Here is a 15,603-nt window from a genome sequence, read left to right as displayed (position 1 = left end):
GATAACTGTTTTAGAACAAAAGGGGGGACACTGGCTGTCTCCAAGCCGAATGATGAAGTACCAGGTGGTATTGACTGAACAGGATGATGTGATTCTAAAGACAACTAACCTGGTAAACCCTGCAGTGTTTTTAAGTTCCATACAGGAAGAAGGACAACTGGAACATGACTGCTTGGCTACCATCGAGTATGTTTACTCCAGTTGTGAAGACTTGAAGGATGTACCATTGGAGCGATCAGACTGGGAATTGTATTACTGATGGAAGCAGATTTATGGAACAAGGAGTCCGATACGCTGGATATGTGGTAACAACAGATACTACAGTTATAGAAGCAGGAGCATTGGTGAGTACCACATCAGCCCAGAAAGCGGAACTTATTGCCTTGATTCAAGCCCTGGAATTAAGTAAAGACAAGAAAGTAAATATCTGGACAGATTCAAAATATGCCTTTGGGGTAGTGCATGTCCATGGGGCCTTGTGGAAAGAAAGGGGGCTATTGTCCTCTCAAGGATCTAACATTAAACATCAAAAGGAAATTATACAATTATTGCAAGCAGTTCAAAAGCCAGATCAAGTAGCAATCATGCACTGTAAGGCACATCAAATTGGGAATACAAAAATAATAGCTGGAAATAATTTGGCTGATAAAATGGCAAGAAAGGTAGCAAAGAAACAAGCATTACAGATGGAAATACTTCCTTCTAAAACAGTAACCCTTCCCAGGGAAAAACCAAAATATTTAGAAGAAGATGACAAATTGGGTCAGTTATTAAATGCTAAGAAAAACCTAGCTGGGTGGTGGATAACTCCTAATGGACAAGTAGTAATTCCACCTCTTCTGATGAGAGAGATAATTCAAACAAGACATCAGGAATGTCACTGGGGGGCAGAAGCCTTAGTAACTTCTTTACGAAAACAAGTAGTATCAGTTAAAATGTTGGGAATAGCTAAAATGGTAACTGCAAAATGTGAAGTATGTTTGAAAAACAATCCAGTGATTAAGAAAAAGGTTCAAATGGGTAGACTGAAATCTGGTACAGAACCTGGAGATTATTGGCAAGTAGATATTTTAGAGTTACCTAGACAAAATGGGTATCGGTACATCCTGGTAGGGGTTGATACTTTTACAGGATGGCCAGAAGACCTTCCCTGTCATACCACACAAGCAAAAGAATTAGTGAAGTGGTTATTACAAGAAATAATTCCAAGATTTGGAGTACCTATTGGAATTTCTTCTGACAGAGGTCCACACTTTGTTGCTGAAGTAGCCCAAAGTGTTAGCAAAGTATTGGGTATTAATTGGGATTTACATGCGTCTTGGAGACCACAATCTGGTGGGAAAGTGGAAAGGATGAATCAAACTTTGAAACGACAAATAAGTAAAATTTGTCAAGAAACCAGTCTAAAGTGGCCTCAGGCACTTTCATTGGCATTATTATGAATCAGGGTACAGCCAAAGAGTGGAACCTCAGTCAGTCCTTATGAATTATTATATGGAAAACCATATGAGTCTCTAGAACCAAATCTAAACATACATGTAAAAGGAAAACAAGATGTGTATAACTATTTGCTTTCTCTAAGGAAAACTTTGGCTGCAATTCGGAGTGCAGTAATTTGGAATAGACCTTTATCCCTGGAAAATTCAGTGCATGATTTCCAACCGGGAGACTATGTCTATGTGAAAACCTGGACCTCCGAACCTTTACAGGAACATTGGAAAGGACCTTTTTAAGTACTGTTAACCACTTTTACAGCTATCAAGATAGCAGAATCAGATGCTTGGATACATTATACTCGAGTGAAGAAAGCACCTACTCCATGGAAGATTGTCAATCGTGACCCAGAGACTTTAAAACTGACACTGAAACATGTCTAATTTTTTTATATCAGGTTTTGATTGGGGTTTTTTTTGTATTTTATTTTGGTCGGTAGTGTTGGTAGGATCATGGGCTGACTTGGTGGATAGGAACAAAAGACAACTAGAAACAGAACAAGTAATTGACATTCCCAAACAAATGGTTGAGGAAAATCTGATGTTGGGATTGATTAAAAGGTTTGCCAATTTGCAAAATGTTACCTAGTTTACTGCTTGCTTACCAATACCGAGGGCAGTAGGTGAATCTATTCCATGGGGAATTTTAACCATGAATCTGACCAATCTGGAATATAAAAATGAGACCACCTATTGTGAACAAAGGCCAGTAACTCAATGGTATGAACAAGTAAAGGTTATTAGAAAACAGTGGAAGTCACCAGGTAAAGAAACAGATTGTAAAAAACTACTGAATTATGATTTTGTAACAGGATCCCGACCTAGTGCCATAGCTCGAGTTCTTTTTCCTGGGGTTCCAAATCCCCGGTTAGGATGGTGTTCTTATGATGAACAACTTAAAACCAATGTGAGCAGAAGTATCATGGAATGGAAGTGTAACAAAACTGGCCAAGGTACACAATTAGTAGAACAATGGGGCTCTATATGGTCTATGTCCATATTTTCCCAATTCCGGTACATGGCCAGAACTTCTTGGTATTTCACCTGGGATGGAAAAGTTTTTGCAGTATTACCCTCAGTCAATGATAAAGCAACTTCATTGAGAGAAAAGGAAAATAAAATAGTACCATGGTGGAAATGTGAAAAAGTGTATGATTGCAGCACCCGGCCGTCAATAAAGAAGTGTCTGCTTATCTACATCACATTGGTGTCGATAAGTTCTTCATTCCGAGATTTCGGTAACACTATGATCCCTCGACATTGGCATCTGACTGTCATAGATCTTAAAGATTGTTTTTTCAGTATCCCATTGCATCCAGATGATGCCCCAAAATTTGCTTTCTCAATTCCAAACGTCAACATGCAAGCCCCGTTGCAGAGATACCAGCGGGTTGTACTGCCACAAGGTGTGAAAAATAGTCCTACAATGTGTCAATGGTATGTTGCGAAAATACTTAGTCCTGTCCGAAATGCTATGCCTACTGTGTTATTGTATCATTATATGGATGATCTTTTGGTGGCAGCACAACATCACGAAGTCATGGAGAAAGCTGTAGCCCTTGTCACAGATGCTGTGAATTCGGCAGGTCTCTGTATAGCACCAGAAAAGATCCAAAAGTTTCCCCCTTGGAAATATCTGGGCTGGCGAATAAGGGCACAAACTATTGTTCCTCAACCCTTGCAGATCAATACCAATGTAAGAAACCTGCATGATGCACAAAAATTACTGGGAACAATAAATTGGGTTCGACCACTATTGGGAATTTCTAATACGGACCTGAATCCTCTGTTTGAACTACTAAAAGGAGACACTAATCTTTGTTCTCCACGTAACCTTAACCCTGAGGCAGACACATCTTTACAAAAGGTTGCCTCAGCTATCGCTTCTTGACAAGCCCATCCATGGGCTCCTGAACTACCTTTTTACTTGATTATTTTAAACCCTGCTCGACAGCCTCATGCCCTGATATTTCAATGGGACCTTCAGAACTCAGACCCCTTGTTAATTATTGAATGGATCTTTTTACCTAACCAGTCTACAAAAACTATTTTGACACAACATGAAATGTTTGCCTCTCTGATTGTTAAAGCTAGATCACGCCTGTTAACCTTATCAGGGAAGGATTTTGTCTGTATTTGTCTACCAATAACAACAGTATACTTACAATGGCTTTATCAGCAATCAGACACCTTTGTTAGGGCACTTGTCGACTATACAGGTCAAATAACTTCCCATCCACCTTCACACAAACTGTTTAACATTGACTTTCGTCTGATGTTAAAACCCAAAAGAAGCGAACAACCCTTACAGGCACTTACTGTGTTTACAGATGGATCAGGCAAATCACATAAATCTGTTCTTCTATGGTGGGACGATCAACGGAGACGATGGGACTCGGACATAGAGACAGTCTCCGGTTCACCTCAAATAGTAGAACTGAATGCAGTTGTTCGCGTTTTCCGAAAATGGAATGTACCGCTTAATCTTGTTACTGATTCCACTTATGTTGCAGGTATTGTTACACGAGCTGAAGCTTCTGTGCTGCGGAATGTTTCACATTCACAACTTTTTACCCTGTTACAGGAACTTATTTTCCTTTTGGACTCTCAATCTGCGCCTTATTTTGTTATGCATATTAGGTCTCCCACCTCACTACCTGGTTTTCTTACAGAAGGTAATCAGCGAGCTGATCTGTTGACTTTATCAGTTCAAGTATTGCCAGACTGCATTGCACAAGCTAAACTAAGCCACTCTTTTTTCCATCAAAATGCTGGAGCTCTTAAACAACAATTTGACCTTACTTCTCAACAAGCTTCAAGTATTATTGCTGTCTGTCCTGATTGTCAAAAACATTCTTTCCCAGCAATTGCTGCAGGAGTTAATCCTAGAGGATTACAAAGCTTGCAGCTATGGCAAACAGAAGTTACACGTTATTCAGAATTTGGTAACCTTAAATATATCCACTCCTCCATTGATACGTTCTCAGGTGCCTTGTTCGCCTCTTGTCATACAGGAGAAAAGGCACGAGATGTTCGTAGATATTTAATGCGTGCTTTTGCCACTTTGGGTATCCCCTCTAAAATAAAGACAGATAATGGCCCAGCTTATATTTCAACAACTATAAAAACCTTTTTTGCCCTATGGGGAATAACTCATGTTACTGGCATTCCTCATTCCCCCACCGGTCAATCTCTCATTGAACGGTCTCATCAATCTCTAAAATGTTTATTACAACAACAAAAAGGGGGAATGGGAATGGCTATTCCTGAAGAACGCTTACAGAAAGCATTGTATGTTTTTAATTTTTTAAATTGTTCTTTAATAGATAACAACCCACTGATAGTTCGACATTTTGCTGCAAATGGCTCCTTCGAGGCACAGGTTAAAGCCCAGTATTGGTTTGAGATCCAGAAACAGGTAAAATTATGGGACCGTATCCTCTTGTTACATGGGGAAAAGGCTATGCTTGTGTCTCCACAGAAAAGGGACCCAGGTGGATCCCAGCGAAGAATGTACGACCTTTCCGTGAACCTTTACCACAGACAGATGACACCGACACCAACCCTACAGAATGAAATAAGAATCTGCCCTTCAGCACCGCTGCTGTGGACCAGATTGGACAACGTCTCAATTTCTACAGTTATATTGTTATGAACATGGACCAATCTGTCGATCATGGACATAGATTTTTTACTTTTGGCACAAGGTCACGGCTGTGAGGAGTTTGAAGGGATGTGTTGCATGAGCATTTCAGATCATTCAGAGTCGATTCATGCTAGCATCCAACAATTGAAGGATGAAGTTTCCCATCCCAGAGTGATTCTTGGAATTGGTTAGATAAACTGTTTAGTGGCTGGGGCATTTTGGGATGGTTAAGAAGTTTAGTAAAGACAATTATATATGTCTTAGTAGCTTTTTTAATTTGTTCTATTACTTATACCTTGTTTTTTACAATGCTTACGAAAACTAATGACTCGTTCGGTTTCAAAGGTTCTTTTTGTGCAACAGGAAGGGGGAGATGCAGGAGCGGGCTGGAAATTAGGACCATGCGTGGCAATCAGTTAGCTGAGGGGAATGTGCTTGAGCTTGTAGGTCACGAAACCTGGGAGGACAAGGAGTGTGAATAGACACAACAATTAACATGATGAGTCATGCTGAGAGAGCATAGGGGAGTGGGGGACCTATGGCGCCAAGGAGAGGTAACACCTTGCTGTTAATTGCTGGTAGTTAACCACCAATCGGGGATTGCCTAGTATGCAATGCTTAGCTTAAAGAACCAATCTGTTTAAAACGCGCAGCTTCTGAAAGTATATATAAACTCGTGCTTCTGTACAATAAATCGACATTTGTTTGCATCAAACAGCGTCCCGTCTCTTCATTCGCCGCATTGGCTGCCAACTGTAGTTACAAATTTCTTCACAACACCGCCACTCATTTTATAACCTTTGCCTCTTTTCAACCTGTCTCGAGTCTCTGCTCTTCTCATTACATGGATTCCTGGTGGTTTTAGTTTTACTATGCAGCCTTCAAGCTTTGTTTTGGGTCTTCTGAGTGTTGAGAGCAAGCGTTTATATGAATGGCAAAGGGGGATTATTTTTATGCTCTCAGGGGCTTTTGTTTCTTCATATTTAATCCAGAAAAACTGCTATTTCTTATGTCTCCTTTTGATTGCTTGCCTTGATTTGCAATATCTGACTTTGGTTCCTGGTCCTAAAGTAAAATTAGTTTGCTTACTGCTGTGTCCCCGGGGTGGGATGGGGGGTGTGTGTCAGTCCAGTTAACTAATAGCTTTCCAGAAAGATTCCAGTGCACGTGAAGTAATTCTGACTTAAGGGAGGAAGTTCTGAATTGACTGAGCAGGAATGGTGTAGCATGTCCTCTAGTTTAGTAGTCTGTCAGCTGGAGGTTTTAGCCCAACTATCAGTGCCTCACGGCTAGGATAACTGATACTGAGAATTTAATAGGCTTGTTTTGTGCAATTTGGGTCCAAACTAAAGGATATCCTGTGATTTGTTTTGCCTCTTAGCTCTGGGGTTCTGAAATCCCTTTCCTTATAGTCTTAGTAATACCAGTAACTTGCATACTATGATTGCAATAATGCATACAAGAAAATTAGAAATGGATAGTGAAGGATACTGTAGAGGAATGAAGGCAGTGGGTTGATCAGCATTGATAAAATGCAGCTGTGGCCTTGCCTCCAAGGCAGTGGGTTGATTGACATGGACAATGTGCAGCTGTAGTTTGTTCCTGCTAAGTAGTTAAATAGCCCTAAGGATAGGAAGTGGTGGCTGAGTGGTGTGGTCTTGTCTCTGGAGGAAGGTGAAACAGCACAGACAGTAAAATCTGACCAGTGGTAAAAGCCTTATTACAGCCTACTAGTTTGTTTGTGCTGTGACAGGATTCAACTCAAAAAACTGTTAAGGGTCCATTAGAAGCAAATATTATGTCCAAGTGGAAAAGCTTGTGGATTAACTCTGGGAGATGGTGAAGTAATGCTAGGTTTATGCTTATCTGTTTACATGTTGTGGTGGATTGACCTTGGCTGGATGCCAAGTGTCTACCAAAGCTGCTCTATCACTCTCCTCAACTTGACAGGGGGGGAAAAAAAAATATAGTGAAAAGCTCATGGGTCAGTATAAGGACAGGCAAATCACTTGCTAATTACTGTCATAGGCAAAAAAGACTCAACTTGGGGACATTAGTTTAACTTATTACCATTGAAATCACAGTAGAATAATAGGAAATAAACCCAAAACTTAAAAACACCTTCCCCCCCACCCCTTCCTTCTTCCTGGGTTCAACTTCACTCCTAAATTCTCTACTTCCTCCCCCTGAGCAATGCAGGGGAATGGGGGTTGCACTCAGTTCATCACATGTCTCTGCTGCTTCTTTCTCTTCAGGGGGAGGACTCCTCACACTCTTCCCCTGCTCCAGCGTGTGGTTCCACCCACAGAAGACAGTCCTTCATGAACTTCTCCAGTGTGGGTCCTTCCCATGGGCTCCAGTTCTTCATTAACTGCTTCAGCGTGGGTCCCCCATGGGGTCACGAGTCCTGCCAGAAAACCTAACTGACATATTTTATCTGGATTATCTCTATATGATCCCACTGACTGTTTCCAATTTAATAAGTCTGAGCTGCTAAACGGGACATGCGTAAACACTGACAAACCTTCAACTCCCACTGCCTGCCAGAGTGGTACCCGTATAACTGGGTGCTGAGCCTGAGTTCCTCCTGAAATGGGAGAGAAATTTCTCTTCCATTTGAGGAGATTATTCATCAGAATTGCTACCAGCCTCTTCTCCTCTGATCGGTGTTACCAACAATTGCACATCCTCCAGCTCCTCATTTCCCTTAATATACACCCCTTCCCAATATCACAAGCCAAACAGCACCTCTGAGTCTTCTTTAATCCACTTTCAACCAATCCATAGATACCATTCAGATCACTGTCTAACAATGCACATTTCTTCCTCATTTCATGATTATCATGCAAGGCAAAGAACAAATCAGCATATGGTACTTCATCCCATTTACCTGCTCTTCTACAGAAAAGCATTAACTGCAATATAGTGATACCAGTGATGCCAGAGGTTTAATGTATAACCTTAGGTTTAATGTATAATTTTAGTATATGTACAACATTATTAAAATTATCAGATTGTAATCGAGAAGTCCTTATAATAGTGTAATTGTTAAGATAGTGATCAAAGCGACCAGGTGTTGTATTGACATGCGGAATCGTACTCTCCAACTCAAGGAGAGTTATAAAGCAGGTATATTTATTGTGGTGCCGGGTGCAAGGGGGATCGCGCCTCCTAACTTGCACACTTATGTATTTATACATATTTATACAGAGAAGTTGGTTAGTTCCTCCCAAAGTCTATACCTACTAACTAATTATTGGTTAGTTGCTTTCTCGCCTCAATTTAAAGGTACAGTTTATTTTAAATTCACTACGCATGCTCCCTGAGCGGGGGATCCACCCTCTTCAGGGGGACCATTTGAGTAGGAGGTCCCAATCTCCCACTACCACAGTTATTTTACCCTCCTATCCTTGAGTCTTATCTCTTCAGCAGTTTGTTTTCTTTTAGCAGTTAGCATGTCCTTGTCAGAAGGCTCCTTATTTACATTCTTGTTGAGCTCATCTACATCTGTACTAACTGTCCCTTCTTGAAGTGCTGAGTGGGCTGAGCTCCCGAGAAGACAGCGAGGCTCTTTCTCACATGTTGATGTTTCTGTTTTCTATACAGCTCCTGTCTGCAGCAGTTTTAGTTTTTTCACTATATTTTCTCACATCAATGTGGATGAGATGTATGATCCAATTTGAAAGGAACACCTGGGATGAAAGAGAACAACTAATTGAATCTCATGGAAACCTAGCAGGTTTTGCCAAGAAAACATCATAAGAGGACTAAGATGATCAGGTCATGAAGTATCTAGAAATGGATTTGGGTCGGTGGTCACAAAAGCAGCCTTTCAACTCAATTCAGAAGAGACTACGTATGTGCAAAAGAAGGAGGGACTAATGTAAACGAATCCTGGGAAGACAATCGAATATGTACGGCATTTGGGGGAATTTAATGCCTATGTATGATTATACAGAATATAAGGGACATGTATTTGAGGACAAGGTGAGCACATTAGGAGGAGATATCCCCTGTGCTCCCAGCACTGTAATAAAGAATGCCTGCTTTCTAAACTTCAAAACAAGTCTTAGAAAGTTCCTTCGACTGATCTTTCAGTAACAATAGTATTATATTTCAAAGTCCCATTTTCTGGCCATTTCTCGCTGTTGTCCAGCTTATACTTTAGCCACAATTGATTACAGTATCTGTGTAATTTTCTCTTAGTTAAGAGATCCCCACCAAAATAGTTCCAATTTTTCAGGATGCATCCTAAAGGAGTGCAAAGGGGTATCTCGATGGAGGAATCAGAACCTGTATTATTTCCTAGGAATTTTTTTTTTACCACAACTTCATGTACTCAGGAAACGGAAGGTAGCCTGGGACAAATAAGTATAGACTAGTGCAAGACCATCTTAGTGGAACAAGATGACGTCAAATTAAAGACAACTAGCTCCACCAACTCAGCCCTATTTCTGACATCTACATCAGATGAACCTTTGATTCATGACTGTCTGGAAACCATAGAACAAGTATATGCCAGTCGTCCGTATTTGCGGGTTGAGCCCCTGGAGAATCCTGACTATGATTTTTTTACTGATGGAAGTAGTTTTGCCCAGGATAGAAAACATCAAGCTGGATACACAGTGGTGACAATGATGACTGTGATAGAAGCCAAAGCCCTGCCAGTAAATACTTCAGCGCAGGAGGCAGAATTTATAGCTCTACAACGAGCACTGGACTTAGTGGAAGGAAAAAAGAGTAAATATATGGACTGACTCTAAGTATGCCTTTAGCGTAGTGCATGCTCATGGAGCCATCTGGAAGGAGAGGGGCCTGCTGTCTGCGCAAGGCTCCACAATAAAACACAAAGAAGAGATACTGAAATTGCTAGAAGCTGTTATGAAGCCTGAAGAAGTTGCCATCTTACATTGCCAGGTGCACCAGAAGGGGGGTTTCTTGATTCATCAAGGAAACAAATTGGCAGATAAAACAGCAAAAGAGGTTGCACAACAAAGTATCTTAGCATTGATTCCAGAGAAACTGGTTTAATCCCAAATACTAGGCCAAGTTATAGCCAGGCTGATCTTAAATTGGCTTCTTATTTAAAGGCAAAAGAAAATTATTATGGTTGGCTTGTAACTGCACAACATCAAGTAATAATTCTGCTGCATTTAATGATACAAATAGTAAAAGAAAAACATCAGCAAACTCATTGGGGAATAGAATCAATGCTAGCTAGTCTAAGACCTCAAGTAATTAGTGCAAGAATGACTAAAATAGTAAAGTCAATTACTGAAAAATGTCCAATGTGTTTGAAAAATAATCCCCTGAATATAAGGCACCTGCCCTCAGGTATAATTGAAACAGGAAATTCCCCAAGAGATTATTGGCAAATTGATTTTTCAGAATTACCTCGACAGCAAGGGTACCTTCTGGTATTAGTTGATACTCTTTTGGGACAGCCCAAAGCTTTTCCCTGTCGCACCAATAAAACAAAATAAATAATCAAAACTAAAATATCTAAAATTTTCTGTTCAGAGGGCGAGTATCCTGAGAAGTAATCCCACCAATAGTGAGCAGTGTCATCTTCAATTTGACTAGGCAGTCCAACAAGTTTGCAATTAAACTTAATACCTCACCTTGTTCCACAGCTTGTCTTGCCTCATGATCAGCCAATTTATTTCCTGCTTCCCTGACAGTGTTACCTTTCTGTTGTCCTTTGCAGTGCATAATCGCCACTGCTGATGGAAGTTGTACAGCATCTAAAAGTCACAAAATTATATCAGCATGTTTCATACCTTTCCCTTGAGTAGTTAAGAGTCCTCATTTTTTTCAAATTGCTCCATGGGCATGGACTATACCAAAGGCATACTTTGAATCTGTCCAAATATTCACTCGCAGTCCTTTGGCAAGCTCCAAAGCTCTTACCAGGGCAATTATTTCAGCTCGTTTTGCAGGTGTGCCCTTAGGAAGAGACTTTGCTTCCACCCGCTGGTCTGTGGTTGTCACAGCATATCCTTCCATTGGAACTCCATTCTTTACAAAACTATTCCCATCAGTATACCATGTGTGGTCAGCTTCCTCCAACAGCTCCTCCTTCAAGTCTGGTCTGCTTGCACACACAGTCTCAATAGTTTCTATGCAATCATGTACTCTATTCCTGTCTCCATGTCTCCAATTCCTGTTTATCACTCAAAAAGGAAGCAGGGTTTAGAAGGGTAGATGTGACAATTTCTATATCATCCTGTTCCATTAACACTGCTTGGTATTTCAAGAATCTTGATGGCAAGAGCCAGTATCCCCCTTTCTGCTCCAAAACTAAGGTTACAGTGTGGAAGTGTGTACAATCATCTTCTGACCCAGAATAAATTTTCGAGCTTCCTGAATGATCAGAAAAACAGCAACCACTGCCCAAATACATCCTGGCCATCCTTTGCTTATTTCATTGTCCTGGTTTCAGCTGGGATGGAGTTCATTATCTCCTTAGGAGCTAGTATGGTGCTGTGTTTTGGCTTTGATGTGAGACTTTTCAGTTCCTCAGGCCTTGTTAGTGAAAAAGGCTGGAGGGGCACAAGGAATTGGGAGGGGGGACAGTCAGGTCAGTGGACCCGAACTAGCCAAAGAGGTATTCTATGGAATACCTCATGGTATGCCATGAGGCGTCATGCTTGATATATAAACCTGGGGGGTTGGCTGGGGCAGGCAGATCATTTCTGGGGGACTGTCTGGGCATCGGTGAGCAGGTGGTGAGCAGTTGCATTGTGCACCACGTGTTCCTTTCTTCCTTTCCTTTTGAATGTGGTTAGAAAAGAAGACAGGTTCAGCCCATCGACTGATCCCAGAAGTTATGATGAAGCCTTCCTTATCTTCTCCCCTCATCTATCCACTTTTTATACTTTATAGTACATTGCATATTCAGTCATCATACACAGGATACAAGTTTCTTGCTTCTAATACAAATTAGTATACATCCTCAGATAGCACTACTGAAGTTCTCTACTAACTATGCATGCTCCTCAAGCAGGGTTTTGCCCTCTTTTGGGGGGACTATTTGAGTTGAAGGTCGTGATTGCCCACTACCACAATTAACATTGTCCTATTTTCAGCCAATTTTCTGTTGATGTATGGGGGTTGCAACACCTTATCAGCCTGTTTCCTCTCATAGTCAGAACTTCCCTCACTTGAAGGCTTCTTTCTGCATAACTTAGATAATGGTGTTCTTTTCACTATCTGTTCTTTGTTTCTCATCCTTCCCAAGGCTGACTACCTTGATTAGAAGTCCCTTCATTCATAACAACTTTAGAGAGTGGGTCATCTTGACCTAACTTTGTGAACACTGAATCCAAATTGGTTAATCTGGGAGTTTAGACAACAATTCCCCCCCTCTGGATTTATTTCAGTCCAGGACTAGTCCATTTCCATCACATTTAGGTGGAGCTTGAGTGACTCTATTCATACATATTGTTGTTACTAACTGGTATCATGTGCCCAGTGAGGTGTAGTAGTACCTTGGAGGCAGGTAACTTTGGGATGGAGGTGTACGTTAGTATTACAATGGGATTATTTCATCTGAGGGAAGTAATTTCACCACAGTGGTTGGCTCAGCCACAGACACCTCATGGATTCTTCATGAGACAACTGGTATGCGGTTTATCAGCTGTGTGGTACCATCAAGTTCCTCTTCCTGCAGGGAGTACAACAGAGCCTGGCCACGGTGTCTCCACTCCTCTTCACCTTCCATTACTCCTATCAGCAGGTACTGAGCTGGCAGGATGTGTTGCTTAGGGAGCCATGGTAGATTCCATGCATGCCAACCATCCTGAAGGTGATAGCTTTATTTTACCCTAAAAAGCCTTCTGGATTACTACACTTCTATTAGGTCCTAGTTTTCTCTAATCCCCCCCCCAAGGTGATTTTCCCACACCCACAAATCCTACACTAATGCCATATGCCGTTTTGCCATCAGGCTTTTTGATAGGCAGAATAGGAGTGTTATATTCTGAAGGGCACTCCATCAATAGTCCATATTTTATAAATTCTTCTGTAATACCTTTCACTCTTTGCCTGTCCTCCAATTTCAAGGGATATTGCTTTACCCTAACAGGTCATGCCCCTCCTTTAATTTTAATAACAACCCATTCTGCATTTTTAGCTTTTTCAGGTATTCCTGAGGCTCATACTCCTGGGTATACTTGGTCTTTTATATCTTATATAAATTCTTCTTCCCTAATTTGGGGTTCAATAAGAGTCAAACTTTCAATGTGGTTCTTTTCTGGTATTTTAAATTCAATTTCCCTATCTTTAAACTTTATTTCATTGTGGCAATGTATTTGGAAGAAAAGGGACACCTGGCCTACCAAAAGTCACTCTTGCTTTAGCAGCTTGATATGATTAAAAGTTTTATCTGCTCAGCAAGGCCGCAAGGTTGTGTGAGAAAGACACCTGGAACAAAGAAAACAGGATCTTTGGCAGTTAAGCGGGCAGAAAAACAGGAGCTGAGCTGGGAACTGATGACCGCAAGAATGTCAACAATTTTAATGATGGGACTAACCGCTTGTATGCTTTTAACCAATTAGTATCTGTATAGCAGTGTGTGAACAGTGTATGTAACCAATAGAATTAAGGTGTGACGTCTGTATGAATATGAAAATTGTATATAAGTTTGCAGAAACTTAAGTAAAGTGGCTTCAACTAGGATCATATTGATATGTCATTGAGTCCGTGATTTTGCTCCTGCATTTCATCATTCAATTGCTCTAATAAATCCCTTCTTAATAGTGGTCTTGGAGCCTCAGGCAGATAGAGAAACTTATGAATCCCCATACTCTTCCCAATTTTGAATTTTAATTATTTCCAAAAGAAAGCTTTCTCAACTTGTACAGTTGCTCCTGTGATATTAACATTTTGTTCACTAATGGGCAATAAGGTCTGATTTAGTACTGAAAATGTGGCACCCGTATCTACTAGAAATTCTACAGGTTTCCCTTCCTTCCCTAGCTGAATTTTTACCAAGGGCTCTGCTAGGGAAGATTCCCTCTGGTTCCCATCAATCAGCTTCCACATCAGTAACCATCACCAACTTGCCCAGTCTCAGGCAACCCTTTTTCCAGTGCCCCATTTGCTTACAATAAGCACACTGATCTATCAGGTGTGTTTGATTTCTCTTAGGTGGAGCATTTATACCACATCTCGCGGCCTCTCTCCCTCCATTTAGTGTTGTTTTCTGATGGGTTTCAAGAGAGTACCTGGCCTCCCATGGTACATAAAGCAGCCACAGTAGCATTAGCAATCATTTTGCCCATTGCTCTCTTTCTGACTATCTCTGTTTTGGGATACTTGCCACGCAACCTCCAGCAATTTTTCTAAATCTTTTGCATCTACTCCTTGCACTTTCTGTAACTTTCTTCTGATATCATTTCTGTCTGCTCTCACAACCATCTGCTTTTCTAACTCACTAAACACCACATCCAACATTGCCTAAACCAACCTTTAAACATCTTTGCCCAATGCTACAAGCCAAGCAACATCTTTTTAACTTCCCATTCTTATTTTTCTCTTTTTCTATCGCCAGGACCACGAGGTCCTGGGGTGCTAAAGTAATTCCACATTCCTTTTGCCACTCTGGGTGATTTTACAGAGTAAAGAACATATCTGCATAAACCACTTCATCCCATTTACCTTATCTCAGAAATAACATAAGCTGTAACAGAATATTATAATTCAGAGTTCCATTTAAAATCCATTTTTCTCCATCATCTAACTTATATAAAGGCCACCACTAATTGCAATATTTTATCAGAGTTTTACGGTTCACACTCCCTCCAGGTGGTCCCCCAATATCTTTCCAATGAGCCAGAACACAGCCCAAAGGACTCTTTTTCAAAACCTCACTCTGTTGGTTTCCCATTCTGGAATTTATACAACACAAGGACAGGGACTAAGACTCAAACACTTACACACACAGCTGACAATTATTATAAACACAACAGCTAAAACCTGACCCACAGCCTCTGATCACACCACATGCATTCCAAAATGAACAGAGGTCTGCAATTATTTTCTGGATGTAGTGAATACTTTTCAGGTTCCCATGCTTATCAATCACTTCATCCTTCTCTGGCCATTTCCCTCACGGGATAACAGAACTGTGGATCTGGACTCCGCACTCACTTTGTACGTATTTGTACGCCTCACTCACACAATCATATATCACACAATCATAAAGATTTAGATACCGAGTCAAGTTACAATAAACAAATTCCAAATCCAAATGTTCCTTTAAACATTCATTTGCCCCCTTAAAAACCTCTATACAACCAAAACCTCAGGGGGGTGAACAAAGGTACACAGATTACAAAGTTACCAAATGCATGGTTTCAAATCCAAATGTTCCATGTCTTGCCAAAGTCATCAATATTCAAATCACAAAATTCCACAGATCAACCGAATACCAAGGACATGTCCAAAGCCAAAAATACTAAA

General features: G+C 40.8%; 1 protein-coding gene across 1 annotated transcript in view; it reads left to right on the top strand.

The window, feature by feature from the left end:
• Positions 1–205: 205 nt before the first annotated feature.
• LOC130141915 (uncharacterized) overlaps positions 206–15,603 on the top strand; it is a 29,506-nt gene continuing 14,108 nt past the window's right edge. The window contains exons 1-3 of the mRNA XM_056323213.1: positions 206–344; positions 1,583–3,322; positions 4,820–4,911. Of these exons, the coding sequence (XP_056179188.1) occupies positions 2,146–3,322; positions 4,820–4,911 (1,269 nt within the window). The 5' untranslated portion in view covers positions 206–344; positions 1,583–2,145. The remainder of the gene's footprint in view (positions 345–1,582; positions 3,323–4,819; positions 4,912–15,603) is intronic.

Source organism: Falco biarmicus, chromosome W, assembly GCF_023638135.1.
Source record: "Falco biarmicus isolate bFalBia1 chromosome W, bFalBia1.pri, whole genome shotgun sequence".
Lineage (NCBI taxonomy): Eukaryota > Metazoa > Chordata > Aves > Falconiformes > Falconidae > Falco > Falco biarmicus.
Note: the sequence above shows the minus strand (reverse complement) of the source record. Positions and strands in the feature narration are given on the sequence as shown.